This window comes from Pongo abelii, chromosome 10 (genome assembly GCF_028885655.2).
Source record: "Pongo abelii isolate AG06213 chromosome 10, NHGRI_mPonAbe1-v2.0_pri, whole genome shotgun sequence".
Taxonomy (NCBI): domain Eukaryota; kingdom Metazoa; phylum Chordata; class Mammalia; order Primates; family Hominidae; genus Pongo; species Pongo abelii.
This window is the reverse complement of record NC_071995.2, coordinates 105,074,865-105,102,702: the sequence shown is the minus strand read 5'-3', so window position 1 is coordinate 105,102,702 and position 27,838 is coordinate 105,074,865. Positions and strand designations below refer to the sequence as shown.

The 27,838-nt window shown below is 43.3% G+C and overlaps 1 protein-coding gene across 3 annotated transcripts in view; it reads right to left on the bottom strand.

The window, feature by feature from the left end:
• POLR3B (RNA polymerase III subunit B) overlaps positions 1-27,838 on the bottom strand; it is a 148,912-nt gene that overhangs the window by 102,244 nt on the left and 18,830 nt on the right. For all 3 annotated transcript variants that reach the window (XM_003778108.5, XM_003778109.3, XM_054527579.2), the window contains exons 8-10: positions 26,005-26,122; positions 24,263-24,371; positions 7,620-7,742 (exon numbers count right to left, since the gene is read on the bottom strand). In XM_003778108.5, the coding sequence (XP_003778156.1) occupies positions 7,620-7,742; positions 24,263-24,371; positions 26,005-26,122 (350 nt within the window). The remainder of the gene's footprint in view (positions 1-7,619; positions 7,743-24,262; positions 24,372-26,004; positions 26,123-27,838) is intronic.

Genomic DNA, 27,838 nt, shown 5'->3' with positions numbered 1-27,838 from the left:
TTCTGGTATGTTGTGTCTTTGTTCTCGTTGGTTTCAAAGAACATCCTTATTTCTGCCTTCATTTTGTTATGTACCCAGTAGTCATTCAGGAGCAGGTTGTTCAGTTTCCATGTAGTTGAGCGGTTTTGAGTGAGTTTCTTAACCCTGAGTTCTAGTTTGATTGCACTGTGGTCTGAGAGACAGTTTGTTATAATTTCTGTTCTTTTACCTTTGCTGAGGAGAGCTTTACTTCCAACTATCTGGTCATTTTTGGAATAGGTATGGTGTGGTGCTGAAAAGAATGTACAGTCTGTTGATTTGGGGTGGACAGTTCTGTAGATGTCTATTAGGTCTGCTTGGTGCAGAGCTGAGTTCAATTCCTGGGTATCCTTGTTAACTTTCTGTCTCGTTGATCTGTCTAATGTTGACAGTGGGGTGTTAAAGTCTCCCATTATTATTGTGTGGGAGTCTAAGTCTCTTTGTAGGTCACTAAGGACTTGCTTTATGAATCTGGGTGCTCCTGTATTGGGTGCATATATATTTAGGATAATTAGCTCTTCTTGTTGAATTGATCCCTTTACCATTATGTAATGGCCTTCTTTGTCTCTTTTGATCTTTGTTGGTTTAAAGTCTGTTTTATCAGAGACTAGGATTGCAACCCCTGCCTTTTTTTGTTTTCCATTTGCTTGGTAGATCTTCCTCCATCCCTTTATTTTGAGCCAATGTGTGTCTCTGCATGTGAGATGGGTTTCCTGAATACAGCACACTGATGGGTCTTGACTCTTTATCCAATTTGCCAGTCTGTGTCTTTCAATTGGAGCATTTAGTCCATTTACATTTAAAGTTAATATTGTTATGTGTGAATTTGATCCTGTCATTATGATGATAGCTGGTTATTTTGCTCGTTACTTGATGCAGTTTATTCCTAGTCTCGATGGTCTTTACATTTTGGCATGATTTTGCAGCAGCCGGTACCGGTTGTTCCTTTCCATGTTTAGTGCTTCCTTCAGGAGTTCTTTTAGGGTAGGCCTGGTGGTGACAAAATCTCTCAGCATTTGCTTGTCTGTAAAGGATTTTATTTCTCCTTCACTTATGAAGCTTAGTTTGGCTGGATATGAAATTCTGGGTTGAAAATTCTTTTCTTTAAGAATGTTGAATATTGACCCCCACTCTCTTCTGGCTTGTAGAGTTTCTGCTGAGAGATCAGCTGTTAGTCTGATGGGTTTCCCTTTGTGGGTAACCCGACATTTCTCCCTGGCTGCCCTTAACATTTTTTCTTTCATTTCAACTTTGATGAATCTGACAATTATGTGTCTTGGAGTCGCTCTTCTTGAGGAGTATCTTTGTGGTGTTCTCTGTATTTCCTGAATTTGAATGTTGGCCTGCCTTGCTAGATTGGGGAAGTTCTCCTGGATAATATCCTGCAGAGTGTTTTCCAACTTGGTTCCATTCTCCCTGTCACTTTCAGGTACACCAGTCAGACGTAGATTTGGTCTTTTCACATAGTCCCATATTTCATGGAGGCTTTGTTCGTTTCTTTTTATTCTTTTTTCTCTAAACTTCTCTTCTCGCTTTATTTCATTCATTTCGTCTTCCATCACCGATACCCTTTCTTCCAGTTGATTGCATCAGCTCCTGAGGCTTCTGCATTCATCACGTAGTTCTCATGCCTTGGTTTTCAGCTCCATCAGGTCCTTTAAGGACTTCTCTGCATTGGTTATTCTAGTTATCCATTCGTCTAATTTTTTTTCAGTTTTTAACTTCTTTGCCATTGGTTCAAACTTCCTCCTGCAGCTCGGAGTAGTTTGATCGTGTGAAGCCTTCTTTTCTCAACTCGTCAAAGTCATTCTCCGTCCAGCTTTGTTCTGTCGCTGGTGGGGAGCTGCGTTCCTTTGGAGGAGGAGAGGCGCTCTGATTTTTAGAGTTTCCAGTTTTTCTGCTCTGTTTTTTCCCCATCTTTGTGGTTTTATCTACTTTTGGTCTTTGATGATGGTGACGTACAGATGGGTTTTTGATGTGGATGTCCTTCCTGTTTGTTAGTTTGCCATCTAACAGACAGTACCCTCAGCTGCAGGTGTGTTGGAATTTGCTAGAGGTCCACTCCAGACCCTGTTTGCCTAGGTGTCAGCAGTGGTGGCTGCAGAACAGCGGGTGTTGATGACTCACAAATGCTGCTGCCTGATCATTTCTCTGGAAGTTTTGTCTCAGAGTACCTGGCCGTGTGAGATGTCAGTCCGCCCCTACTGGGGGATGCCTCCCAGTTAGGCTACTCAGGGGTCAGGGACCCACTTGAGGAGGCAGTCTGCCTGTTCTCAGATCTCCAGCTGCGTGCTGGGAGAACCACTACTCTCTTCAAAGCTGTCAGACAGGGACATTTAAGTCTGCAGACGTTACTGCTGTCTTTTTGTTTGTCTGTGCCCTGCCCCCAGAGGTGGAGCCTACAGAGGCAGGCAGGCCTCCTTCAGCTGTGGTGGGCTCCACCCAGTTCGAGCTTCCTGGCCGCTTTGTTTACCTAATCAAATCTCAGCAATGGTGGGCGCCCCTCCCCCAGCCTTGCTGCCACCTTGCAGTTTGATCTCAGACTGCTGTGCTAGCAATGAGCCAGACTCTGTGGGCGTAGGACCCTCCAAGTCAGGTGCGGGATATAATCTCCTGGTGTGCTGTTTTTTAAGCCCGTTGAGAAGGCACGGTATTAGGGTGGGAGTGACCTGATTTTCCAGGTGCCGTCTGTCACCCCTTTCTTTGACTAGGAAAGGGAATTCCCTGACCCCTTGCGCTTCCCGGGTGAGGCGATGCGTCGCCCTGCTTCGGCTCGCGCACAGTGCGCTGCACCCACTGTCTGGCACACCCCAGTGAGATGAACCCGGTACCTCAGCTGGAAATGCAGAAATCACCCGTCTTCTGCGTCGTTCACGCTGGTAGCTGTAGACCGGAGCTGTTCCTATTCGGCCATCTTGGCTCCTTAACAACAATTCTATTCTTAGGTATGCATTCATGAGAAATGAAAATGTCCACACATCCACACAAAGATTTGTTTATACAGTCTTATTTATAATTACTAAAGACTGAAAAAAACACCAAGTGTCTATCAATAGGATAAACTGTGGTATATTCATATAACAAAATACTACTCAGCAATAAAAAGAAATGAACTACATGGATAACTGACATAAAAAGGAATGAAAAGAAATAACTTGGATGAATCTCAGACAATAAGCTCAGCAAAAGCTAGACACAAAAGAGTATATATGGCCTAATTCTATATACAATGCTGTAAAATAGGTAAAACTAATCTATGGTGCAAAAATCACTAATCTATGATGCCTAATTCCATATATAAAGTTCTGTAATTGGCAAAACTAATCTATGATGCAAAAATCAGAATAGTGGGGAAAAAAATCAGAGAGTAGAGGTAAAGATTGACTAGGAAGGGGCATGAGGGGGAACTTTGTGGGATAAGGAAATATTCTATATCTTGTAAAGTCATACAATTACGATTTGTACATTTTAGTGTACATAAATTTACTTAAAATAACCAAGTAAGAGTGTTGACAACTTTTGAAGGTAGGCCTTGGATACATGAGCATTTATAACACTATTCTCTGTACTTTGTATATGTTGAAATTTTTCCTAATCAACAATGTTTAAAGAAGAGGCATATGTGGTTCTTATTATTTTGGAACAAGAATGTACTTTTTTTTTTTTTTGAGACAGGGTCTCACTCTGTTGCCCAGGCTGGAGTGCAGTGGTGTGATGTCAGCTCTCTACAGCCTCAATCTCCTAGGCTCAGGCAATCCTTCCACCTCACTCAGCCTCCCAAGGAGCAGAACTACAGGCACACACCACCATGCCCAGCTAATTAAAATAACAACAATAAAAAACAAACAAACAAAAAAAAACAAAAAAAACCTTTGGTAGAAACAGGGTCTCATTGTGTTGCCTAGGCTGATCTCCAACTCTTGGCCTCAAGTGATCTTCCTGCCTGGGCCTCCCAAAGTGGCAGTGTAACAGGTGTGACCTACCGTGCCTGGCCAAGAATGAACTTAAAAAAAAAATGACTTTCAGTTTAACAGAAGAAAAGGCTGGGATCTTTGATTCTTTAACTTGGAATTCCTGTCCAATTACCTGCTTGGGGAATTCCTTTTTCATGCTTCAAAACCTAGATCAGGTATCACTTCCTCTCCAAAGGCTTTCCTAACCCCACTCCTCTTTCTCTGCAGTTTTAATTCTTTATGCATTCAGGATTGCGTATTTTAATTCATGTTCATATCACATTATGTTTTAATGATCTATTTACATGTATGTTTTTCCTATTAGACTTGGTGGGTGGGAATTCCATCATCTTTTTCTTTGACTCCCAGTGATTAGTACAGTGTTTGGAATTGAATGAAACTCTGTCCCCATGATAAGATTTGGACTTCAAATCTAAATCTTTCCCATTAAAAGGCCATTAGAGTATAAGATAAATTAAAACCCTGAAAACACTTGCTGCAGTGACCTAGTAGTAAGTAGTAACTAAGTAACTGAAGAAAGCAGGTCAGTTGGCAGGAACTATGAGTAGATAGGCAGTTCAGTTTTCCCCCAACTAAGCTGTCTTCAATAAATGTTGGCCTTCTAGTTTCCTTGTGAAAAAGTCTAAAATTTTTCACTTGTTTGAGGGAGAAATAGAGGAATACAGGTGAGCAGGGTATCCCTTGTGATGCATAGGCCAAGATGACATGCCTAGTGCCTCCTATCCCCCGCTACAGCTAATACTTTCTTCTCTATATACTAGAGCCCAAGACAATGATGGCATAAAACATACATGACCAACACAGAAAGAAGGCTTCAGGGAACAGAAGAAATGTGAGAGAGACTACAAAGGGAGGCATAAAAAACGGAGTCTCACTCTGTCACCCAGGCTGGAGTGCAGTGGCGCGATCTTGGCTCACTGCAACCTCCACCTCCTGGGTTCAAGGGATTCTCCTGATTCAGCCTCCCGAGTAGCTGGGATTACAGGCACCCACCACCACGCCCGTCTAATTTTTGTATTTTAAGTAGAGGCAGGGTTTCACCATGTTGGCCAGGCTGGGTCTTGAACTCCTGACCTCAAATGATCCACCCACCTCGGCCTCCCAAAGTGCTGGGATTACAGGCATAAGCCACCATGCCTGGCCAAAAAAACAAAACTCCACAGGTTTTAAGCAATCCATTAAAGTGCCACATCTTCCAAAGTTCTATTATATAAAATAAAGTGTGATATGGTTTGGATCTGTGTCCCTACCAAATCTCATGTCAAATTGTAGTGCCCAACGTTGGAGGTGGGGCCTGGTGGCTGGTGGCTGGATCATGGGGATGGATTTCTCATGTCTGATTTAGCACCATCCCCTTGGTGCTGTCCTCCTGATAGTGAGTTTTCCCAATCTGGTTGTTTAAAAGTGTGTGGCACCCCCTCCTCCCTCACGCTCTATTGCTCTCACTCCCACTATATGAGACACCCTGCCCCCTCCTTTGCCTTCTGCCATGATTGGAAGCTTCTTGAGGCCTCCCCAGAAGCAGGTTTTGGTTCCTGTACAGGCTGCAAAACCATAAGCCAATTAAACCTCTTTTCTTTATAAATTACCCAGTCTCAGGTATTTCTTTTTTTGAGGCAAGGTCTCACTCTGTCACACAGGCTGGGGTGGCACAATCATGGGTCACTGCAGCCTTGACCTCTCAGGCTCAAGTGATCCTCCTGCCTCAGCCTCCCAAGCAGCTGAGACCACTGGTGCCTGCCACCATGCCTGGCTAATTTATTTTTATTGTTTGTAGAGATGGGGTCTTATCATGTTGTCCCTGATCAGGTGTTTCTTTATAGCAATGTGAGAACAGACTAATACAAAGTGTACTTACTACATTTTCATTTCGAATAGCATAGAATATTCATGTTTTCGTAACTGTTAATATATGTTCTACATACCAACTATTTTGGGTTACTTGCGTCTCTATATCCTTTTATTAGTTTCAATAGCTAATATGTGCCTTAATCCTGCATACAGAGTACAAGCACTTTCAAAGTTATACTTCCCTTTCGAGGAAAAGGAACATTTGTCTTTCTTATGTTAACTTCCCTCCATCTTTTCCCGCCATCTTTTCACTAACCTGATCTAATTTAGTTAGCTGAAATTTTCTGTCAGAACCTATTTAACAGAAATAAATGAATGATTTTCCAACCTACTGTTTGGGCTCTGCTCAAACAGCTTTACAATGCTAGGGTTATTTGACCCCAATGATGCTGTTTGAAATAAATTGCATACTAGATTTCACTGAAGCCACTGAGGAACCATTAAGGTAAACTTGTAGGGCACTACACAGCATTAAAGAATAGGGTAGCTCCCAAAATGGAACCAAATATTCCTGTTCGCAGGGTAGATTCTACATTTTCTGCCTCCTGGATATTTCTTAATGTTTTCTCTTCATGTTCTTGGAACCCTTGGACAATATAACTTTAGTGTACAACAAAGATTCATGCCTACCAAATATTTCATTTTTGATAAAGGCCAAAAACAGAATCTCCTAAATCCAAACCACCCTTCCTGGTGCTGCCTGCCCTGTAACTGCAGTCAACTATTAATTAACTGTAGAAAAAGAGGAAGGCAGTGATGAGAATAATCCTTACTGATTTGTGCTTTGGAATTATATATATACTGACCTATTTCGATCTTCCTAAATATCTAGTGTAGTCTACAAAAATATCAGTACTGATTTGATTTCAGAATACATACTAACAGATATAAGTGGGAAATGCTTTCTCTACAAGCATCCTGGGTGAAGAGAAAAAAGCAGCCCAGAGTTTACATATGTCATACATAACCCACAGAATAGAGAATGTACACGTGGATAGGTAAGAACTGTCTGTTGTGATTCTATAGTAGGGAATTCTCACCTCCCAGGATGGCTATGAGGGATGTTAACTTTGATTTATACTTAGGAAAGCATTTGCAAATATGGGACTAAAATCCTAAGTATGGCTGCTGGGGCTCCCTCCATGTGGGGAGGGAAGTGCAATTATTTTTACTATGGGGTGTGTGTGTGTGTGTATTTCTCAGTCTTCATCTTTGAGTCTTGTCCTAAAATTCCCAGGGTCCAACCAGGAGTGCCTGAGCAGGTCAATGAAGGTTCTGCAGCAGTAAAAGGGACTGATCCTGGGTTTTCCTTGCTGTCCAAAGCAGCACTGGGAATTCAGGAAAAGAAACAGAAACCACATACAACTGGATGCCTAAAGCAACTGAAGTAGGGAATAAAAAAAGATATTAAAGAGAAACGCACGCACACACACACACACACAAAACCTGTACATGAGAGTTGCCATGTTTAAAAAAATATATTATCACTCAGGCAAATAAGGAAAAAAAATAGTACTTGCTATTATAGCAAAACAAACACCTCTTGGCCATATATCCCTATTCTAAGTTGGGCACCATAGGCTCCTAATTTGTCTGGGCAAACTCCTTCCTCCAATCCCGACAAAAGTGAGTTAAAGAAACTTCACTCCTCCCATCTCCCCAATACCTTTCCCAAATCTATGAGCCCAAAGCCATCACATCTGATGAGCTTTATCAATGAGCGACATTAAGTCTCCAATTCCATTTCATAGCAAAGGACAACATGAAAAGACACACTTGCATCTGTGTGAAAATCTGAGCTTTCTGGCACTCTTCCAGACTGGGCCCAAATGCAGCCATCACGTGCTCCTCTGTTCCAATCATCTGCACAATTTCCTGGTCACTCTCAACACCCATGGCCTAGGAAGGAAAGAAAAGAAAGAGTGTTGGCTTTGTGTTAACTCACTGACATTTGCTTATGCTAATTTGGCATTGTTTGTGGGTATTACTTCTAAGCAAAAGCTAGCTCTTCTCTCAGAAACGGTGCCATCTGGCATTGGCAGCCTTGCCCAAGCTGCAGAAAAACCTGAAACAGATATTTTGATTAGAAAGTGGAAAACAAACATTCTCAAACATTTTTTGCATGTGCACTATCTGCTAAAATTTTTAAATATTCTAAGAGTCTCATCACGAAAAAAGGAGGCAGGGAGGTACGGTAAAGACAACTGGTCATGACTGCAAAGGCAAACTGTAAAGACAAACAGCCAAAAGGCAGTGAATCAGAAAAGATGTATTGCTGAAAATAAGCAGAACCCCAATCAGTCTTGTCACAAAATTAATTTTTCTGAGAACCGTCAAATCACTCATATTTAGACTAAAATAATTTTTCCTAAAACACGTTTTACCTCACTATTCTAAAGATATCAAACCAAACTTCATGCAGGTTTCAAAGGAGACTTTTAAAAACTAGGAACACATGGGCCAGGCATGGTGGCTCACGCCTGTAATCCTAGCACTTTCGGAGGCCGAGGCAGGTGGATCACCTGAGGTTAGGAGTTCAAGACCAGCCGGGCCAACGTGGTGAAACCTCATCTCTACTAAAAATACAAAAATTAGCCAGATGTGTTGGCGTGTGCCTGTAATCCCAGCTACTCGGGAGGCTGAGGCAGGAGAATTGCTTGAACCCGGGCGATGGAGGTTGCAGTGCACTGAAATTGTGCCATTGCACTCCAGCCAGGGCAACAAGAGCAAAAACTCCATCTCGAAAAAAAAAAAAAAGTAGGAACACACTTAAGAGGTTTCAGAAACCCACTTAAGTGTTTCAAGGTGGCAGCAGCAACACAAGTCTTTGTAGATTCCATATGGTACTAGGGCTCACTCCTTCACACATTTGCCTGGAATTTTGCCATATCAAGGAACACAGCATAATCTCACTAAATCTCTCCTGGAAGAGTAATAGTCAGCTTCTTAGAAGTGAGGGGAAAAGTTATGTTTGCATTAAAATTCCTCCTTCAGCTGTAGAGAAGACAGAACCAGAGGATAATTGTCTAGTTAGTGTTGATGCCCTAGTTCTCAGTTCTCCACACAAAAAAGAAAGGAAGGGAAAATCAAATCCCAAGTTCCAATGCAGAAAATCAAGGACATTATCCTCAGTACAACAGGGGCATCTATCTAAAAGTCCAGAGATCTGAGGTGTTTGTCCTAATATAATACCAACAACACACACAGACATTACAACTACTACTGTCATGCAACCTCTTCGCCTCTGTTTTCTCATTTGCATAAATGAAAAACCAGATCCCTTCCAGCTCAAAATTCTATGAATCTACATTTGACCTTCGGTGGTCTGCATTCTAAAAATCTGATTTGGATACTTTAGGATCCGATGTAAACTTATAGAAAGTTTTGAAGATCTGGGGGAAATCTGAATAGATCCCATGTCCCTTTTAGGCCAACGTTGGTGGTTTTAAAAACCTTCATAGATTCTTTGATACTCCCTTCAAAAGGTGGAGACTAATTCCCCACCCCAAGTGTAGGCTAAGCTCAATGCCTCACCTCTATAGAAAAAATGTGAAGGTGGCACGTATGATGACTTTGAAAGATTGGTCATAAAAGGCACTATAGTTGCCTGCTTGCTCTGTCTGAAAGTGCTCTCTCTGGGGGAAGATAGCTACCATGTCATGGAAACACACAAGCAGTTTGTGGCAAGGTCCGGTGGTGAGAAACTATCTCCTCTTACCAACAGCCAATGAGGACCTGCAGTTTTCTGTCAACTGCCATGGGGGTGAGTTATCCTGGAAGTAGATCCTCCACGCTGCTTCAGTTCAGCCTTCAGATAACTGCAGCCCTGGCTGATTATCTTTTCTTTTGTTCTCTTTGGTGAAGGGGTCTTGCTTATGTTGCCCTGGCTGAAGGCAGTGGGTATTCACAGGTGAAATCATAGTGCTCTACAACCTCAGGCTCCTGGGCTTAAGTGAACCTCCCGCCTCAGCCTCCTGAGTAACTGGGACTACAGGCACATGCCACTACGCTCGGCTTGTGGCTGACATCCTGGCTCATGAAAGACTCTAAGCCAGAACCACCCAGCTAAGCAAGTCTTAAATTCCCAATGAATAGAAGCTATGCTATAATTTGTTACACAGCACAGATAACTAATATACCAAATTTTGGAATTAAATTCACTATCTGAATTTAAAACAATGTGTTTAAATGTACAACTTGTTTTGTTCTTTTTTTTTTTTTGCAAACAAGTTCTCAGGATGCAAGACCTTTTTCTATAGTTTTTGCAGTCTTTTTTTTTAACCTCCAATTTGATATGGAAACATTTATCAAATGGATACTAGAAATAAGCTCCACTATTTAAAAATTACACGATTTCATTAAAACACTTAGCCTTTCATGGATTAAAAGATAGCAATCCTAAAAAAAATTACCAGTTCTAATTTTTAAACAAACAAACAAAACTAGATTATTCTTAGCTCAAGCACACTGAGTTGCATTTACTTTGATGGTGATGGCACATATGTAAAATCATCTACACTTTCTCTTTGGTCTGCAAGTAGCCAGTCACAAATATTAGAACAGAATTCCTTTCTTTGGTGTTTAAATAATACAGGTTAATTTTCCCTAATCTGAAAATCCAAAATGCTCCAAAATCTGAAACTTAAAAAAAAAATTGGGGGGAGAGAGTTTTTTTGTTTCTTTGCTTTTTTTTTTTCCTGGAGACAGAGTCTTACTCTGTCGCCCACGCTGGAGTACAGTGGTGCAATCTCAACTCAGTGCAACCTCTGCCTCCCGGATTCAAGTGATTCTCTTGCCTCGGCCTCCCAAGTAGATGGGACTACAGGCATCTGCCACCATGCCCAGCTAATATTTTGTATTTAGTACAGATGGGGTTTTGCCATGTTGGCCAGGCTGGTCTCAAATTCCTGGCTGCAAGTGATCCACCCGCCTCAGTCTCCCAAAGTGCTGGGATTACAGGTGTAAGCCACCACGCCTGGCCAAAGCCACCGTGCCCAGCCAACTTTTTTAAGAGACAGGGTCTCACTGTGTTGCCCAGACCGGGGTGCAGAGGCCATTCACAGTCGCAACGGCAGTGCATACTATAGCCTCAAATTCTTGGGCTCAAGCAATCTTCCTACCTTACCCTCTAAAGTAGCTGGCACTATAGGCACAGGTCACCATGACCAGCTTTCAAAATCTGAAACTTTCTGAGTACAGACATGACACTCAGAGGAAATACTCATTAGAGCATTTCAGATTTTGGATTTCTGGATTTGAGATGCTCAATCATAAGGATAAGGATAATGCCAATATTCCAAAATTAAAAAAAAAAAAAACCCTGAAATCCTAAACACTGCTGGTCCCAAGCATTTCAGATAAGGGATGCTCAACCTGTAACGAAAAGGTCTTTCCTCATTTGACATATGGATTGCCACTTCAAGTTGTCTTGATGCTGAATCTAAGTGGTAATTTCATAACTGCATAAAATTCTCAAATGTCCTAACAGGGATCTAAACAGACTGCTTAGGCCTTCCAAATATTTCTAAGCTATGAAGCAAAGATACGCCAAGCACATGGTAAATGACACCATATGGGCAGAAAGCATGATTACTGCCAAAGCTTTGCTCTAAAAGGACTAAACTCTTCCTATATCAAGTCACTAAATACAGGGGCGATAACTCAGTCAAGTTATCATCAAAGCACACCAGCTGCAAAGACCGAACTGACTTTATGACTATTTAGCCTTCAGTAGTCACAGCTACAAATAAATGACATATTGCTATGGAAACGACAGCAAAATGCTCAACCATTTTACTTTAAAGACATAATTTAGACATCTGAAAACTGGCTTTACATGGACCTCTTTGTACTCCAGATATCTGAAATCATTTTTTCTAATAAGTCAAAAGTAAATCCTACATAATAACCTTACGAAAAAATAGCAGAGATAATATATTTCAGCAGGTCCCCTACACTCTAGCAATCAGCAATACCACTGAACAAAAATAAGGGGAGATGCACTATAAAAAGTGGCATGAGGTCTTTTTAGATATCTACATAGCGTGACTTTTAAAGACAAAAAGAATACTAATGAGCAGAAGAGACTGATACACACACTAATGGTGACAGGTTGAAATATATTGTGTGAAGGCGGGAAAGGAAATAACTTCTTAAAATATCTAATATTCAGAAATCTCTAATGTTTCTTTAAAGTAGACCAAAATCAATCTATTATTACTCACAGTAGTCCCAGCAGGTAATAAGAGAACTGTGAAGGCCCTCTCTAACTTTGTAACTATTTCTCTTTAAAGAAGATAAATTTCGGCCAGGCACGTTGGCTCACGCCTGTAATACCAGCACTTTGGGAGGCTAAGGTGGGCAGATCACCAGGTCCGGATATCAAGACCATCCGGGCCAACATGGAGAAACCCCGTCTCTACTAAAAACACAAAAATTAGCTGGGCGTGGTGATGCGTGCCTGTAATCCCAGCTACCTGGGAGGCTGAGGCAGAAGAATCGCTTGAACCAGGGAGTTGGAGGTTGCAGTGGGCTGAGATCGCGCCACTGCACTCCAGCCTGGTGACAGAGCAAGACTCCATCTCAAAAAAAAAAAAAAGATAAATTTCCATATAAGTCAGTTTCCAGGAAACACTGCCCAGCACCCTTGAAATTTGATCCTCTTTTCCACAAAAACTTTCAAACTACAGATGCCATCATAAGTGCAGGCTGCATACCTGGGAATACAAAATGTAAAGTGGGGAAGATTCATGGGCAGGAGAACCTTTGTAGTGATTCAAGTCCATAAATAAGGCTGATCTATGTCTTAAAAGCTTTCTCTGTCATATTCAGACTCAGCATGGAATCTGGAAACCCTGCTGTTCCTGTCACTTTCAGCCAATTGTTGGTTACAATCAACAACTATCAAGTCCTAATGACTGTCAAGATCTGTGTTAGGGCCACACAACACTCAAAGAGAAATGATGTGTCTTTTCTGGTATCCCCATTTGTTTTCCCGGGTTTCTGACCATAAAGAGAACTAAGGAAAGAAAACGGGCACTCCCCTTCCAGGACTTTTCAAAAAAATACACGATCCTGTTTGCTCTTCACAGCGACTCTCTTAAAATTCTCACCTTAACAGATGAGTTATCCAAGATTTAAAGAGACTGGAAAATATGCCCAAGGTCACATAACTAATAAGTGCAGATGCTGGGATTCAACCTAAATCTGTCTGACTCTAAGATATCTAATACTCTATGCTGCCTCCCAGATGGAAAAGTCTAAAGAGTGGTTATCAAACAAATTCCCATCAATTTATTAAAACATACCTATTGTGGGAGACCAATAAAAGTGGCCATTTATGACCAAAATATTTAGCTCATTTATCCAAACTAAAAATTTTAAAATATTTACTGATTAGAATGTAGTGGATACGTTTCAGGAAAATAATTGGCAACATGCACCAAGTTTAAAAAAAAAATTTCCACTCTCAGGAATAAAGTCTTACAAAACAATCAGCAATGTGTACAAACAGGTATGTATAACAGTCATCCTAGGGTTGTGTTTAAGAGTAAAGCCTTGGGGAAAAAAATGACACCTAAATGCCCCACTAGAGGAAAGTGGTTAAGTAAATTCCACCACAAGTATGCAACTTCTACACAACAATAACTAAAAATAATGATGCAGATTCATAACAGGGAAAGCTATTCATAGTGCACTGTTAAGTGAAAAAAATTAAAATGTATGTGTATATCACAAAAGCAAAGGAAAATTGTCTGGAAAAATATATCCAAAAATGTAGATATAGTTTTAAGTGGCTTTCTAAATTTAAATAATGCAAGGAATGTTTTTATAATCAGAAAGGGAGAAGTCTGAAACCACAACTACTGGTTACATAAATATGCATATTGTTAATTTACAGCCCTATTCTAAAAAGGATTTAAGTCAGCTGTGTGTATGTAAGTATATGTGTTTATAGATGTACAATATAAATATTAAACAAACTTGACAGAAGAAACTGTCTTTTTTTTTTTTTTTTTTTGAGACAGAGTCTTGCTCTGTTGCCCCCAGGCTGCAGTGCAGTGGCGTGATCTTGGCTCACTGTATGCTCCGCCTCCCAGGTTCACGCCATTCTCCTGCCTCAGCCTCCCGAATAGCTGGGACTACAGGCACCTGCCACCACACCCAGCTAATTTTTTGTATTTTTAGTAGAGATGGGGTTTCACCGTGTTAGCCAGGGTGGTCTCCATCTCCTGACCTCGTGATCCGCCCACCTCGGCCTTCCAAAGTGCTGGGATTACAGGCGTGAGCCACCGTGCCCGGCAAAACTGTCTTATTAAACTCATCACCAGGCCAAAAAACAGTACTTAATATGTTTTCTGATTTTAATGTATGCATGAGTCTAGTCATGCATTTTCCATGAGTGATAGAAGATTATATGCATTATAATTAATTTATAATTTCTGGTAGAAAGAAAGAGTGCTATGCATCTTCAAGTGTCTATAAAACTTTCTAAAAAAAAAAAAGTCCTTTGGATGCATGGGGACATACTGCCCTCTGCTGGACATGTAATTCTACATCTTTAGATAAATTTTTTTTTTTTTTTTTTTTTTTTTTTTTTTTTTTTTTTTTTGAGACCTAGTCTCCCTCTGTCGCCCAGGCTGGAGTGCAGTGCTGCGATTTCGACTCACTGCAACCTCTGCCTCCTGGGTTCAAGCAATTCTCCTGCCTGAGCCTCCCAAGTAGCTGGGGCAGGCGTGAACCACCATGCCCGGCTAGTTTTCGTATTTTTAGCAGAGATGGCTTTTCACCATGTTAGCCAGGCTGGTCTCAAACTCCTGACCTCAAGTGATCCACCCGCCTTGGCCTTCCAAAGTGATGGGATTAGAGGCATGAGCCATCGCGCCCAGCCCCGTTAGATAAAATTTTCTTTATTCATCACTATGTACATAAAACACTGTATTGGGCACTGTGGGATCCCTACAAGAAAAGCCAAAATTACTTTTGTGCTTAAAAAATGCAAACCCTGAAGAAAGAAAAGAAAAAGTATATTTAAGAATTCTTCCTGGGCCTTCTGATATCATGGTACTGCTATTATGACTATCATCATCATCATCATCATCCTGAAAAGAAAATGGCTCCATCTCATTTATAGAACTCAAAAGCACATTAGGCTACAATAAACAGTTTAAAATTTCCTAAAACTTCCTTCACACAATTGCATTTAGAATATGGATGCTTCCTGAGTTAAAGAACCTGACTTGTCAATGTCCATTCAATACTTATGAATACTCTTATCAATACTCTCTCCCTAAACCCCAATCACCAGACTGATTTGAGGGCTACTTTCCTCCCTGACTCCTACACTCTGTCATCTGATTACAACTTTAACAGTAAAGACTCAATCCCTTCTTTCTTACTTCTCTGAGGCTTATACTCAAAATGCTTTTCCATTTTAACCAACTTAGTTCAACTTTAGAGGATCTCTTCCTTTGTTTTCTCTAATTTTGACTCAAAAATTATTTCTACTATCATAACTATTGAAACTGAATAAATATTACAAATTTCTAAAATTATCTGAAGAATCCACTATCTCCTCAAATAATCTGAGCTCTTCATTTCAACTAAACTGGTTATCGAGATTCATTTTATACCTATATACGATCAGTTATCATTATCCAAGGTAGTTATGTTCTATAAAGTTGCTGAATTATATCAAATACTGAATAGTGAATACTGAACCATTGCTCCAGGAAAAACATAGGGCTAGGTTCCTGTGAGCCTACGGTCACAACATTTTCTTCAACTGATCAATACAGAACCTTATTTTCTGTGTGCTTCTTTTAAAAGATATTTAAGGCCGGGCACTGTGGCTTACATCTGTAATCCCAGCACTTTGGGAGGCCACGGCGGGAGGATCACAGGGTCAAGAGTTCAAGACCAGCCTAGCCAACATGGTGAAACCCCATCTCTACCAAAAATACAAAAATTATCCAGGCGTGGTGGAGGGCGCCTGAAATCGCAGCTACTCGGGAGGCTGAGGCAGGAGAATAGCTTGAAACTGGAAGGGAAGTTGCATTAAGCTGAGACTGTGCCATTACACTCTAGCCTGGGTGAAAGAGCAAAACTCCATCTCAAAAAAAAAAAAAAAAAGATATGTAACATATATCGATTAATTAACTTTGAAGTTAGCCAACAGCACTATAACTCACGCCTGAACAAAGCTTATCAAGCTTATCTAACACACATTTTCTCCAAAAGGCACATCACAGCCTGTTTGTCCTTTGGAACACCTCAACGGCACTTTAGCATTACACTAGGGGGCCATCTTATACTGCAAATCAACAAAGCACAAAATACAAAAAATATGGCACTAAATAGACTGCAAAACGGACACTCGATTACAGCATGAGGGCTGAAACAAGAAGGCAGAGTGTTGCCTTGTTCAATCTCAGCTGGGAATATGTGCACTGGGTGACTCTAAGTTTTTACCACTCTGTGTCAGTGCATATCTGTGAATAACCACAAAAGCACCACAAGTATTGATTTTGGGGCTACGTATAAATTTTAGCAAGTAAGTGAATTCATAAATAGGGAATTTGCAAATACTGAGGATCAATTAACTATATCACATAATGCCAGCTATTTTTTTATTTTGCTTGACAACTAATATGACAATTTAACTGTTCACTGAATGTGTACAGAATTTACATCTTATAACAGGTTAAATGGGCCACTATGTAACTACAGGTACATATCATTTTATCATGCTTTGCTTTATTGGGCTTTGTAGATATTGTGTTTTTTCCAAATTTAAGGTTTGTCCCTGCTTCCAGACTGACCCTGCTTCAGGCAAGTCTATTGGCGTCATTTTTCCAAGAGCATGTGCTCACTTCATATCTCTGTGTCACATTTTGGTAATTCTTGCAATATTTCAAACTTTTTCACTGTTATGGGGACCTGTGATCAATGACCTTTTTTTTCCTCTTTTTTTTTTTTTTTTTTTTTTTTTTTTTTGAGATAGAGTCTCACTCTGTTGCCTGCTGGAGTGCAGTGGCGCAATCTCGGCTCACCACAACCTCCACCTCCCGGGTTCAAGCGATTCTCCTGCCTCAGCCTCCCAAAGTAGCTGAGATTACAGACATGCGCCACCACACCCAGCTAATTTTTGTATTTTTAGTACAGATGGGATTTCACCATGTTGGTCAGGCTGGTCTCGAACTCCTGACCTCAAATGATCCCCACCTCAGCCTCCCAAAGTGCTGAGATTACAGGCGTGAGCTATTGCGCCCAGCCAATCAGTGTACTTTGACGTTACTATCTTAACTGTTTTGGGGTGCCACAAACCGTGCTCACAAGAGATGAAAAATTTAATCAATAAATGTGTGTGTTGTGACTGCTCCACCAACTAGCTATTCCCCCATCTTTCTCCCTTCTCCCTGAGCCTCCTTATTCCTTGAGACACAACAATAGTGAAATTAGGCCAATTAATAACCCAAGAATGGCTTAAATGTGCAAGTAAAAAAAAAGGGTTTCATGTCTGTCATCGTAAATCAAAAGCTAGAAATGATTAAGCTTAGAAAGGAAGGTGTGTCAAAAGCTGAGACAGGCCAAAAGCTAGGCCTCCTGCACCAATTAGCCAAGTTGTGAACACAAAGGAAAAGTTCTTGAAGGCAATCAAAAGTGCTATTCCAGTGAACATATACATGATAAGAAGGTAAAACAGGCTTATTGCTGATATGGAGACGGTTTTAGTGGTCTGGATAGAAGAGCAAACCAGCCACAACAACATTCCCTTAAGTCAAAGCATAATCCAGAGTAAGGGCCTAACTCTCTTCAATTCTATGAAGGCTGAGAGAGGTGAGGAAGGGGCAGATGAAAAGTTGGAAACTAGCAGAGGTTGGTTCATGAGTTTTATGGAAAGAAGCCATCTCCATAACATAAAAGTGCAAGGTGAAGCAATAAGTGCTCATGGAGAAGCTGCGGCAAGTTATTCAGAAGATCTGGCTAAGATCACTGATGAAGGTATCTATACTAAACAACCGATTTTCAATGTAGATGAAACAGCCTTCTATTCAAAGACCATTGCTGAAGAAGTCAATGCCTGGCTTCAAAGCTTCAAAGGACAGGCTGATTTTCTTGTGCGGGTCTAGAAAAATTTCAAGTCAGTGCTCATTTACCATTCCGAAAATCGTTAAGGCCCTTAAGAATTATGCTATCTCTCCCTCTCCCTCGCCCTTAAGAATTATGCTCCCTCCCCCTCCCCCTCCCCCTCCCCCTCCCCCTCCCCCTCCCCCTCCCCCTCCCCCTCCCCCTCCCCCTCCCCCTCCCCCTCCCCCTCTCCCTCTCCCTCTCCCCTCTTTTTTCAGTCTCCCTCTCCTTCTTTTTTCGGTCTCCCTCTGTTGCCGAAGCTGGACTGTACTGCCGGGATCTCGGCTTGCTGCAACCTCCCTGCCTCGGGCTCCTGTGACTCTCCTGCCTTGGCCTGCCGAGTGCCTGGGATTGCAGGCGCGCGCCGCCACGCCTGAATGGTTTTTGTATTTTTGGTGGAGACGGGGTTTCGCCGTGTTGACCGGGCTGGTCTCCAGCTCCTGGCCTCGAGTGATCTGCCTGCCTCGGCCTCCCGAGGTGCTGGGATTGCAGACGGAGTCTCGCTAACTCAATGCTCAATGGTGCTCAGGCTGGAGTGCAGTGGTGTGATCTCGGCTCTCTGCAACCTCCACCTACCAGCCTCCTGCCTTGGCCTCTTAAAGTGCTAAGATTACAGCCTCTGCCCCACCGCCACCCCGTCTAGGAAGTGAGGAGCGTCTCTGCCTGGCCGCCCATCGTCTGGGATGTGAGGAGCCCCTCTGCCCGGCCGCCCTATCTGGGAAGTGAGGAGCGCCTCTGCCCGGCCGCCCATCATCTGGGATGTGAGGAGCGCCTCTGCCCGGCTGCCACCCCGTCTGGGAGGAAGTGAGGAGCGCCTCTGCCCGGCTGCCCCGTCTGGGAGATGAGGAGCACCTCTGCCCGGCTGCCCCGTCTGGGAGGAAGTGAGGAGCGCCTCTGCCCTGTTGCCCTATCTGGGAAGTGAGGAGCGCCTCTGCCTGGCCGCCACCCCGTCTGGGAGGTGAGGAGCGCCTCTGCCCGGCTGCCACCCCATATGGGAAGTGAGGAGCGCCTCTGCCCAGCCGCCCCTTCTGGGAGGTGAGGAGCGCCTCTGCCCAGCCGCCCCGTCTGGGAGGTGAGGAGTGCCTCTGCCCGGCCGCCCCGTCTGGGAGGTGAGGAGCGCCTCTGCCTGGCCGCCACCCCGTCTGGGAGGAAGTGAGGAGCACCTCTGCCCAGCTGCCCCATCTGGGAAGTGAGGAGCGCCTCTGCCCGGCTGCCACCCCCTATGGGAAGTGAGGAGCGCCTCTGCCCGGCCGCCCACTCTGGGAAGTGAGGAGCGCCTCTGCCCGGCCGCCCACTCTGGGAAGTGAGGAGCGCCTCTGCCCAGCCGCCCACTCTGGGAGGTGAGGAGTGCCTCTGCCCGGCCGCCCCATCTGGGAGGTGAGGAGCGCCTCTGCCTGGCCGCCACCCCGTCTGGGAGGAAGTGAGGAGCGCCTCTGCCTGGCCGCCACCCCGTCTGGGAGGAAGTGAGGAGCACCTCTGCCCAGCTGCCCCATCTGGGAAGTGAGGAGCGCCTCTGCCCGGCTGCCACCCCCTATGGGAAGTGAGGAGCGCCTCTGCCCGGCCGCCCACTCTGGGAAGTGAGGAGCGCCTCTGCCCGGCCGCCCACTCTGGGAAGTGAGGAGCGCCTCTGCCCGGCCGCCCACTCTGGGAGGTGAGGAGCGCCTCTGCCCGGCCGCCCCGTCTGGGAGGTGAGGAGCGCCTCTGCCTGGCCGCCACCCCGTCTGGGAGGAAGTGAGGAGCGCCTCTGCCTGGCCGCCAACCCGTCTGGGAGGAAGTGAGGAGCACCTCTGCCCAGCTGCCCCATCTGGGAAGTGAGAAGCGCCTCTGCCCGGCTGCCACCCCCTATGGGAAGTGAGGAGCGCCTCTGCCCGGCCGCCCACTCTGGGAAGTGAGGAGCGCCTCTGCCCGGCCGCCCACTCTGGGAAGTGAGGAGCGCCTCTGCCCGGCCGCCCACTCTGGGAGGTGAGGAGTGCCTCTGCCCGGCCGCCCCGTCTGGGAGGTGAGGAGCGCCTCTGCCTGGCCGCCACCCCGTCTGGGAGGAAGTGAGGAGCACCTCTGCCCGGCCGCCCACTCTGGGAGATGAGGAGCGCCTCTGCCTGGCCACTCCGTCTGGGAGATGAGGAGCACCTCTGCCCGGCCGCCCCATCTGGGAGGTGAGGAGTGCCTCTGCCCGGCTGCCACCCCGTCTGGGAGGAAGTGAGGAGCACCTCTGCCCGGCCGCCCCCTCTGGGAAGTGAGGAGCGCCTCTGCCTGGCCGCCACCCCGTCTGGGAGGAAGTGAGGAGCGCCTCTGCCTGGCTGCCCCATCTGGGAAGGGAGGAGCACCTCTGCCCGGCCGCCACACCGTCTGGGAAGTGAGGAGCGCCTCTGCCTGGCTGCCCCATCTGGGAAGGGAGGAGCACCTCTGCCCGGCCGCCACACCGTCTGGGAAGTGAGGAGCGCCTCTGCCTGGTCGCCCCGTCTAGGAGGTGAGGAGCGCCTCTGCCCGGCCGCCCAGTCTGGGAAGTGAGGAGCGCCTCTGCCCGGCCGCCCTGTCTGGGAGGTGAGGAGCGCCTCTGCCTGGCCGCCACCCCATCTGGGAGGAAGTGAGGAGCGTCTCTGTCCGGCCGCCCCGTCTGGGAAGTGAGGAGCGCCTCTGCCCGGCCGCCCCCTCTGGGAAGTGAGGAGCGCCTCTGCTCGGCCGCCCCCTCTGGGAAGTGAGGAGCGCCTCTGCTCGGCCGCCCCGTCGGGGAAGTGAGGAGCGCCTCTGCCCGGCCGCCCCGTCTGGGAGGTGAGGAGCGCCTCTGCCCGGCTGCCACCCGGTCTGGGAGGAACTGAGGAGCGCCTCTGCCCGGGCGGCCCCGTCTGGGAAGCGAGGAGCGCCTCTGCCCGGGCGGCCCCGTCGGGGAAGTGAGGAGCGCCTCTGCCCGGCCACCCCGTCTGGGAGGTGAGGAGCGCCTCTGCCCGGGCGGCCCCGTCTGGGAAGCGAGGGGCGCCTCTGCCCAGCCGCCCTGTCTGGGAGGTGAGGAGTGCCTCTGCCCGGCTGCCCTGTCTGGGAGGTGTACCCAACAGCTCCGAAGAGACAGCGACCATCGGGAGCGGGCCATGAGGACGATGGCGGTTTTGTTGAAGAGAAGGGGAGGAAGTGTGGGGAAAGGAAGGAGAGATCAGATTGTTGCTGTGTCTGTGTAGAAAGGGGTGGGCATAGGAGACTCCATTTTGTTCTGACTAGGAGAAATTCTTCTGCCTTGGGATGCTGTTGATCTATGGCCTTTCCCCCAGCCCCCTGCTTTCTGAAACATGTGCTGTGTCAACTCAGGGTTGAATGGATTAAGGGTGGTGCAAGATGTGCTTTGTTAAACAGATGCCTGAAGGCAGCATGCTCTTTAAGAGTCATCACCACTCCCTAATCTCAAGTACTCAGGGGCACAAACACTGCAGAAGGCCGCAGGGTCCTCTGCCTAGGAAAACCAGAGACCTTTGTTCATGTGTTTATCTCCTGACCTTCTCTCCACTATTATCCTATGACCCTGCCATATCCCCCTCTCCGAGAAACACCCAAGAATGATCAATAAATACTTCAGAAATTAAAAAAAAATAAATAAATAAATAAAAATAAAAATAAAAAAGAAAAAAAAAAAAAAACAAAAACAAAACAAAAAAAAAAAAAAAAGAATTATGCTATATCTACTCTGCATGTGCTCTACCAATGAAACAACAAAGTCTGGATGAAACAACAAAGCACATCAGTTGACAGTACAGTTTACTGAATATTTTACATCTACTGTTGAGAACTACTGCTAAGAAAAAAGATCCTTTAAAAACATCACTACTCATTGATAATGAACTGAGTCACCAAGAGTTCTGATGGAGATGTACAAGGAGATTAATGTTTTTGTGCTTGCTAACACAACATCCATTCTGCAGCCCATGAATAAAGAAGTAATTTCAACTTTCAAGTCTTATGGCTATAGCTGCCATGATAGTGACTCCCTTGATGGATCTGGACAAAGTAAACTGGAAACCTTCTGCAAAGGATTCACTCTTTTCTAGATGCCAATAAGAATATATGTGATTCCCTTGAATACAAGAGACCCTAATAGTTAGGCAGGAATATCATCATTCCTATTTAGCCTGAAGAAGTTATGGAAGATGGATCTTCATCCTTCTACAAACCTTAGGACTAGGGTTGTCTTATAAAAGGGAAGGGGGAAAATATGTCAGAGGTGTTCGACCCACAGTGACTCCCTCTTGAAGAAGGGCTGGGTAAAATAAGCCTGAGACCTACTGGGCTGCATTCCAAGGAGGTTAAGGCATTCTTAGTCACAGGACGAGATAGGAGGTTGGCACAAGATACAGGTCATAAAGACCTTGCTGATAAAACAGACTGCAGTAAGGAAGCCAGCCAAAACCCACCAAAACCAAGATGGCGATGAGAGTGACCTCTGGTCATCCTCACACTCCTACCAGCGCAATGATAGTTTACAAATGCCATGGCAACTTCAGGAAGTTACCCTATATGGTCTAAAAGGAGGAGGGAACTCCCCACCCCTTTCCCAGAAAATTCATGAATAATCCACCCCTTCTTTAGCATATAATCAAGAAATAACCATTAAAATGGGCAACCACCAGCCCTTGGGGCTGCTGTGCCTATGGAGTAGCCATTCTTTTGTTTCTTTATTTTCTTATAAACTTGCTTTCACTTAAAAAAAAAAAAAGAATGTCTGTATATCTGTGATTCATGAGAAGAGGTCAAAATACCAACATCAACAAGAGTTTGCAAGAAGCTGATTCCCATCCTCAAGGATGATTTTGAGGGGTTTAAGACTTTAGTGAAGAAAGTAGCTGCAGATGTGGTGGGAATAGCAAGAGAACTAGAAGTAGAAGTGGAGCCTGAAGATGTGACTGAATTGGTGTAATATCATGATATAACTTGAATGGGTGAGGGGTTGCTTCTTAAGGATGAGCAGAGAAAGTGATTTCTTGAAATGGAATCTAATCCTGGTGAAGAGGCTGTATACATTGTTGAAATAACAAAAAAGGATGTAGAATATTATGTAAACTTCATTGATAAAGCAGCAGCAGGGTTTAAGACAACTGACTCCAATTTTTGAAAGAAGTTCTACTGTGGGTAAAATGCTATCACTGACTCCAATTTTTGAAAGAAGTTCTACTGTGGGTAAAATGCTATCAAACAACGTTGTGTGCTACAGAGAAATCTTTCATGAAGGAAGAGTCAATAGCTGTGGCAAACTTCACTGATGTCTTATTTTAAGAAAATGCCACAGCCACCTTCAGCAACCACCACTCTGATTAGTCAGTAGCCACCAACACTGAGGTAAGACCCTCTACCAGTAAAAAGACTATAACTCACTGAAAGATTATGACTCAGATAATTGTTAGCATTTTTTAGCAATAAAGTATATTTTAATTGGGGCATATATTTTTTATACATAATGCTATTGCACACTTAACAGACTACAGTATAGTATACATATAACTTTTGTATGCACTGGGAAACTAAAATATTTGTGTGACTCACTTTACTGTGATATTAGCTTTATTGTGGTGGTCTGGAACAAAACCAGCAATATCTCTGAAGTATGCCTGTATCTGAGAAGACTATACCATTTCAATATTGTTTCTATGGAAAATGTCTTTTGGGTTCTAGGCCAACAATTCACAAATAAGCTGATTTTTTGTTTGGTTTTGAGACAGGATCTTGCTATGTTGCCCAGGCTGGAGTGCAGTGGCATGATCACGGCTCACTGCAGCCTTGACTTCCTGGGCTTGTGTGATCCTTCCATCTCAGCTACCCAAATAGCTGAAACTATAGGCACATGCCACCACGCTTGGCTAATGTTTTTATTATTTGTAGAGATGAGTTCTCACTATGTTGTCCAGGCTGGAGCAGAGTGGCACAATCTCAGCTCACTGCAACCTTTGCCTCCCAGGCTCAAGCCATCCCCCCACCTCAGCCTCCTGAGTGGCTGGAAGTAGAGATGCACACCACCACATTCAGCTATTTTTTTTTTTTTTTGGTAGAGATGGGGTTTCACCATGTTGCCCAAGCTGGTCTCAAACTCCTGGGCTCAGGCGATCTGCCCATCTTGGCCTCCCAAAGTGTTGGGATTTCAGGCATAAGCCACCATGCCCAGCCAGCTTTCAATTTAAAATACATCATATGACTGACAACTTACATCACAAATCTTTCTATTCCAAGAATTCCTTACTCTCCAAATCTCTAATTACATATGTAAATAAACCAGAGAAAGAATTCTTACGATTTTCAGAAAAGAGCGGCAGCTTTACCTTAAATATGATGACAATGGGTATATCTTCTGACAAAGTATTATGCCTCAAATAAAATCGTCCTTGTTTCACAGCCATATTGGTTCTGCTTTTTTTCTCATGGGTAGAGCTATGAGTAAATACAAGTTGGTTAAACTGCATCCCCACTTAGTTTCAAACTAGTAACATGCAATAATAGCAATGATCATTAATCAATAAGGGTCAACTGATCAACAACAATCACAAGGTCCTTTCTAATAAGTACTTTAAAAAGACAATTCCTTTCCTGCCCTGCTGCCACTTCAGCGAACATTTAAAAACACTATAAATTTTTCTTTGACTTTGAGATTATGATGGAAGTTCTGTGTGTGAATGAGTGACAATTACTTTCTGACCAACTTCACTTTGACTCTACCTTGAATTACTTTGATCCAGTGTACAGCATATATACAAGGCCAATTTTATATATGGGCCTTAACCATAATGAGGAAATTAAAAAGAAATGAATTTATATACTATGAGTTTTTAAACTAGTAATTCAACAAAATATACCCACAGTCTTGGTATATAGTAAAGCCAAAAGAAAGGAATATCCTTCTGTTGGTATCTGTGTTAGTTATAAAATTCCTAATGGATTTCAAAGCATTTTAAAAGCTCTAATCAACCACATTAGTAACACACACAGATTACCTGCTACTATGCATTGTTACCCACGTTACTTATATTAGCTCTAATCTTCTACATAGTCAAACTTTGAAGTATTGTCTCAAAATCACTTATGAGGAAACCAAGGCTTAGAGAAGCTAAGTAACTGCACATTCCAGTGCCTCATAACTAGAAAACAAAGCTTTAGGATTCAAATTCAAATTGCCCTGGCTCCAAAGTTATAGACAGTGGGAAGACATGGATTGTAAAATTAACCGTATCTGGGTTCAAAGGCTATCTATCTCTTACAGTCAAGGTATCCCTGAGCTTAAGGCCTGTTAGTTGTAAAATGGAGATGTTAATAGTACCACTTATCTTGGAGGACTGAGATGACAAATAATATACCTAGTATTTTGCCTGCCTCCTAGTAAGTACTCCATGAACGACCATTATTGTTAGCTGCCTCTCCATCAGAAAGAAAAGTACAGAAACTGAGTTAATCAGTTCTTTGTAGGTTATCAAATGGGAAACTACCGCACTCTCACATCTTATCTATGCCACAAATCTTTCTATTCCCAGAACTCATTAACCTCCACATTTCAAATTACATGTGAAAATAAAAAGAAGTTACAGAAGCCTCGAAAGGGAGACTGTAGTAAAAATGAGCACACTGTGAAAGAGGCTGGTCTAGAAAACTAACAATAGGGTGTTAAGTCCATAATACAGGTCATTCAATATTAAGTGTCAAATAGTCCCTGATCATACTGATGCAGGAATACACATGTAAATGGTAAAAGGCTGAAAAGAAGAGTGAAAAACTGAAGAGTGGTTTTATATTTTTTTCTTTTTAAAAATCTCCTTTCACGCTCTATAAGCTAACATAAAATTCAGCTTAAACAGTGACTTTTCAAACAATGTCTCAGACTCCCATCACTGAAATTTTAAAATCAATACCCTATGCTTCCAGACTTTCATAATAAATTGAATGCAGACAGCTTAAATATTACAATGCCTGCTTTTAGAGAGTAATAACTGGCTCCCTCTGTATTGAAAGATAGCCATTTAGGACTAATGGAATGGCCAATATTGCTTAAGGACACCATCTCTGCTTTCCATACCTGGTAACTGAAGCTCCAACGGCCCCTTTTCTATCAGCCTCCACGATGATCCTGTTCTTAGACAGCTGCTCTTGGATAAGAATAACTTTTTCTACTCCTTTAACAATGAAGTAGCCACCTACCCAAAGGAAACAAGAAAAACTTCATCATTTATTCCTCAACGAGTGTTGATTTAGTAATGGCAGGAATCTTGTGAATCAGAGATTACCTTTTCTACTGCTTCATGGCACTGGCTAACACTTGATTCAAAGGGGTTGCTCATTTTATTTTTTATTTTATTTTATTTTATTTTTTGAGAAAGGATCTCCCTTTGTCGCCCAGGCTGGAGTGCAGTGGCACAATCATAGCTCACTGCAACCTCGGACTCCTAACCTCAAGTGATTCGCCCGCCCCAGTCTCCCAAGTAGCTAGGACTAGAGGCATGTGCCACCACGCGTAGCTAATTTTTAAATTTTTTGTAACAACAGGGTCTCACTATGCTTCTCAGGCTGACTCCCTGTCTTAAGCCATCCTCCCGCCTCAGCCTCTCAAAGCACCGGGATTATAGGCAAGAGCCATTGCGCCAATCTGATATTGTTTTATGGACTGAAGATCAGCACGTGATTTTATGCAAATGAGCTACAAGATAAAAAATTTCTTGAGGACAGGAAATATATCTTATTGGTCTATGAATCACCAGCCCCTGACATATGTAAAAAGTGAATGAAAAAAAAGTTAAATAAATTAGTTGTCAGAGCTCTTAAGTACAAGTGTAACTGACAATTTTCAATGTAAGCTCAAATTTACTCTAAGTTTTCTAACAAATCAGTGGTAATGGTAGATTAAGATTTGGTTTCCAAAATAATATTCCATATTCAAAAAAACTCATGCATCATCATGTATTTTTTTTTGCACACAATTCAGAGTCGGATAAAGTAATATTTCATTTTATACCTGCAGAATATAAGCAAAAACAATACAACATATTTGAGTTATGCAACATTCTGTTATAGTCTAGTAAAGTCACGTTCTTCATTAACTTCTTTCCAAAACTTCTGGGATTCTAAAACAATGCAACTTTACAGGAATAAGATTAAAGCAACTATAAGTTCAAATAAATCAATGTGAAATATGAGTTAAAGAATTAAGAGAAACTTCCTGTTAAGTTCTAAGTTTGAAATTTTACAAAAGAAATTGCCTAGAAATAGGTACAAAAATAAAATTTTTTAAAATGTAAACAAAAAAATACTTTCATCCCCCCACTGCTTTACTGCATTTAAAACAGCCTGAAGTGTGATACTTGATTTTTTTCAACCAGGTGAGGCCAGTAACTCTGGAAGATTATTCTTGAATTTTTAGGCATACCAAAAGAAACTGGTGGGCAAAGACAGAAAGAAAAGACTGACAAATCATGGCAATAAACAAGAATGTGGCATATTAAAGTCTTAAGCCTGAAATAAAAGAGGAAACAGTATGTCTTTGAGAAATATAGACTAATAGGGCTAGGCGCAGTGGTTCACGCCTGTAATCCCAGCACTTTGGGAGGCCAAGGTGGATGAGTCCAGGAGATCAGCCAGGATGACACAGCAAAACACCATCTCTACTAAAAATACAAAAATGAGCTGGGTATGGTGGCACAAGCCTGTAGTCCCATCTATTTGGGAAGCTGAGGTGGGAGGATTGCTTGAGCCTGGGAGGCAGAGGTTGCAGTGAGCCGAGATCACACCACTGCACTCCAGCTTAGATGACAGAGTGAGACACCACCTAAAAAAAAAAAAAAAAAAAAGAAAGAAAGAAAGAAATACAAGAAATACAGACTAGTAGCATAAAGCTAGAGACAAATTTCTGGGTGTTT